General features: G+C 36.6%; 1 protein-coding gene across 1 annotated transcript; it reads right to left on the reverse strand.

Annotated features, from left to right (window-relative positions):
* Positions 1-51: 51 nt before the first annotated feature.
* On the reverse strand, positions 52-1,039 carry LOC116074888 (olfactory receptor 14J1-like). Its single transcript, XM_031347777.1, has one exon. It carries the CDS (start codon positions 1,013-1,015, stop codon positions 77-79), a length of 939 nt encoding a protein of 312 aa, XP_031203637.1. The 5' UTR covers positions 1,016-1,039; the 3' UTR covers positions 52-76.
* Between the last annotated feature and the right edge of the window lie 3,441 nt (positions 1,040-4,480).

A 4,480-nucleotide genomic window follows, 5' to 3' on the forward strand; every position in this document is an offset into this window, starting at 1 on the left:
TCATGAACATTAGACTTTGAAGGAATCCTATTCTTGGGTATAATTGAACAGTCAGTAACAACAGGGAACAATGATTCTAACCAGTGAATTTTGTACTGAACAATAACTTCATTACAATACTCTTTATGGTCTCATTTCTCAAACTGTAAATAACAGGATTTAGAGATGGAGGTAGTACTGTATAAAAGACAGAAAATAAGAACTCTAAAGCAGTTGGAGAGTCTGAGGTTGGGTTTAGATATGCACAGGAGCCTGTAGAAAGAAACAATGAGACAACAAAAAGGTGAGGAAGGCAAGTAGAGAAGACCTTAGACCTGCTTTCAGCAGAGGGCATCCTGAGAACTGTGGAGAATATGTGGACATAGGAGATGACAATCCCAATAAAGCAGGCAAAGCCTATTGCAGACAGAAAATCAGCCACTCCCATTATTACAAGGTAATCATTAGAGCAGGAGAGCTTGAGCAACTGGGGGACATCACAGAAGAATTGATGAATAATTTTGGCCCTACAGAATCTGATAGAGAATATGGTTGCTATATACAGGGTTCCTGGAATGCCACTGCTGAGCCACACAACTGTCACAGCCCACCTACACTTTCTGGGACACATGATGACCTCATAGTGGAGAGGAAGACAAACAGCTACATACCGATCATATGACATCACTGTTAGAATGGCCAGCTCACCCCAGGCAAAAGCTGCAAAGAAAAAAATCTGCAGCATGCACTGACTATATGAAATGTAGCCACTTCCAGCCAGTGAAATATCAACATACTGGGGAACTGTGACAGAGAGGGATGAGAGGTCTAGAATGGAAAGGTGCTTTAGAAAGTAATACATTGGAGACTGGAGCTGTGGGTCCAGTGTTGTGATAGTGATAATGATGAAGTTTCCTGCTGAGCCAAACAGGTATGCCACCAAGAAGAACAAAGCATGCAAGATCTGCAGTTCATGGTTGTCAGAGAACCCCATGAGGAGAAATCCACTCATTGTGGTTACATTTTCCACAATCATTTTGAAAACAGAAATTGTGGTAGCAGCTGGAAAATAAAACAGTACAATAAGTTCAGTAGAAAGAGACTGAGGCATTACTTACTTTTTCATCAATATTTACTTCAATAATTGCTCTCTATATATACTCTATCATCTATACTTGTTGAGAAACTTAAGTCAGAACACATTTTTCGCATCTCCATAGATCTCAAAGTACCAACTCATAAAGTACCTGTCATTATTCATTACAGGGGAATGTACAAGTGGGCCATCACTGGATTCTTTCAAGGATGTGATTTGGTTTGCCCTAGGAAAATGCACTGTTCCACTGACAGAGTTGAAACCCATTGCTTTCCTTCAGTTTATCTGGACTGTGGAATGAGTTTTTGAGCATAGATTAGGTTGGTTATATATAGCTTGGACAGGGTACCATACCAATTAGCAAATTAAAGAGGCATTTATAGGAAATATACCCAGAATGAAAATATGTTTTGGTTTTCCACTGGAAACAGCTATTCTCTTTAGAAAAAATGCTGTCATTATAGCAAGAGGATATTGGTTAGTGTTGAATCAAGTGTGAAAAATGCTTTTAAGTACTATGCAGGAGTTACTGAAATCAATAAGAAAAATAGTTGTGTAAGAGGAATTCTCACATGAGACTTTCAGTTTACATATCTTATTTCATTTTATGGAATGTTTTAGGGCACAAAGAGCTTCTATTTGAATTCTATTCTTATTTAACTGTTGTCAATAGTATGTGCCTTCAGGAGTAGCCACCAAAGAGTTCTTAGCTCTTACCAAAAGCAAAGGGAATTGCAAAGACAGATGGTGATTTCTAGAGATGGTTTAAGATGAGGAGGAAAATGGCTAATATCCAATAAAAGACTGCAAATTGAAAGTCATTTCTGTTTCAGATCAAACTCATGCTTTAATTTCTGATCCTTCTGATATTCGAGGGATTGAAAACAACCTATCACTCTGCCCTTGCAAGATGCATGTTGTTGCCTGAGTGCTGAGGAGAATTTAATGGAGTGTTAGATTCCTGCATGTTTTATTTTTTTTTTTTGTTCCATTAGTGTGTTCTAGGCAACAAAAGCAAATAAAATATCATCATATATTTTCAAGTTTACTTAAAATTCTTGTGCTTACAAATGTAATTGCAGAATAAAATTTCAGGTGATCCTTTTTAACGTTGAGGCATTTTTCATTTAATGGTATCTCACTTTTGACAACATAAACTCACTCCAGTTCCCTCAAACCTCTTTCTCAAAGAATGAGAAATACTACATCCAAATACCTGACAGGATGTTGGAATTTGATTGTAGTTAAAGTGATCTTAGAGCCAATCATGACATGAGAAAATGAGTCCCTGCACCTGTGGCAGCAGCATGTTGAATTCAAACCAGTGTGTGCTCCACAGAAAGATCCTCCATCTATAGGAAAATAAATCACTGTTAAATAAAGAAGATAACTTTTATATCATCTGATACAATTTTTTTGTTTGAAAGCCTCTTGTCCCCTCTTTTGTGTTCCTCAGTCATAATGTTCTATTTTGACTTTCTAGAATATCGTCATATTGTTTGATTTCTTTAACACTTCAAATATACATTAGCAATCAGAGCAAATCACAGATATCATTTATGTTTCTTATAATTTTCAGCTTTTCAAATTCTTTGCTTTAATAGTATTTTTTGAGGTTGATAAAATGGTAAACATATAAAATTATTGTTCATAATAAATTTTATATTGACTCATTTAATTAACATTTCAATTGGATAAATCAAACTAGTTCATTTATTATTAATATTTTAATCTCTCAAATCAAATGAGTACACAGTTGAGAAAGCTGAATATTACTGATCATTCATGTAAATGAAAAGGAGGCATGTTTGGGTCCTTCCTAAATTAGGTGTCCCTCGAACCACCCAGATAGTTTCATCATCTTGCAGTTAAGCATTTAAATAGAAAAAAATTAAGTATTCATAGCTTAAGTAAGAATATGAACATCAATTTATAGCCATTTATTCATATCAAAAAGACACAGGGACAGGGTAATAATCACATTGACCATGGCTACATGTCTCTAATGTTGATATCTGAGAGGTGTTGAAGAAGTTCTTTAACTGTTTACAGAAGTAACACATGTGCAAGAATATAACAAGTTAATTTTTCTCATTCAGTAGTCTTCTCAGATGATCTCTTCTTGTGTTTATATGAACTTTAAAATCGGTTTATTTTCAGTAAAGTGCTCTTGCTTCCTTTTATAATGATAATCTTGATTTTCCAAGCTAAGTTTGTAAGATTGTGTTAAGATTTCCATAAAATAGTTACCTTTCCTCATCCAAGTTCTGGAAACTCACTCCAGGATGACTTGTTGTGTATGTGGCTCTCCAAGCTGATCAGCAATTTCTCATATTTCTTGTCCACAGTAGCAGACTTTTAAATCATATTATGTCCCTAGAGAACAATTGTGGTAAGCTGTCTTCTTGAGGAGAGGGGATGGACTTGGAAGTGTACTCTTGTTTGAAAGGGATATTTGGACTTAGACAAAGTCACTTCATTTATGCTGACCCCATGTCACCTGGGACATGGAGTCCCTAAAATTTCCACACAGCTGTTGAACGGTTTTGTGATCTTGGGGTTTATTTGTCCCAGCTCAGTCGTTTTCAGTCCTTGGTAGACCTGTTAATCTCCAGAGAGCTGATTAGAGCTCAGAACTCTGGGCACCACACTGAGCATCTCTGATTGAGCCATTGGAGGCAATATCTCACAAGAGGCAGCTGCTGGTCTGAATACCTCATGTAGACTGCTACTGTGTAACAAAACTATACATTTCTGATAGAAGAAAGGAATATATAAATTACAGTGGAAAAATAATGTAAGAAATTATACATTTGCCAACCATAGATTTCTCTATCAGTTATTCTCAAAGTGTTGCAATTACAGGATTTTGCAAAGCCTTTCAGAACATATAATGGGTTGCATCGTGTAGAGCTTTGCCTAATTTGAAGCATCAGTTAGTGGTCGATGGGTGATACCCAAATCCTTTCCTGAAAATAATAGAATTGAGGGACAAATGGATCATGATATTGCTTTGTCTATTACTATTTTTTTCAATTAATTGAGAATAAGTCCAGCTTTGCTACCAAGCTATATCTCTACAGCTATTCATATTTAGGTTTCTACACTGATAAGTGAACTAGGTAGATGATTTTCACTGTTCTTCCAGACCACCATTTCCAATTTTCCACCCTCATCCCCATTGTGCAGCAGACAGCTTACAGAGGCTTCTCTACCCTCTCTACTTCCCCTGTGGACTCCACAGACCCTTGGGCGCAGACCCAGTTTTCCTCACTCCCTCCTACAAGATATAAAGACCTAGAATCAAAATCTCATTAAATCTTGTTGATAGATCCCAGAATGAAAACATAACCAAGCAGCCAGCACATCATGTTTGCGCTAGATCCCAGCAACCCTACTACAATA

This window comes from Mastomys coucha, unplaced genomic scaffold (assembly GCF_008632895.1).
Source record: "Mastomys coucha isolate ucsf_1 unplaced genomic scaffold, UCSF_Mcou_1 pScaffold3, whole genome shotgun sequence".
Lineage (NCBI taxonomy): Eukaryota > Metazoa > Chordata > Mammalia > Rodentia > Muridae > Mastomys > Mastomys coucha.

Bases quoted from the DNA above. Each gene is read 5' to 3' on its own strand.
- LOC116074888 (XM_031347777.1), bottom strand. From the start codon at position 1,015: ATGATTGTGGAAAATGTAACCACAATGAGTGGATTTCTCCTCATGGGG.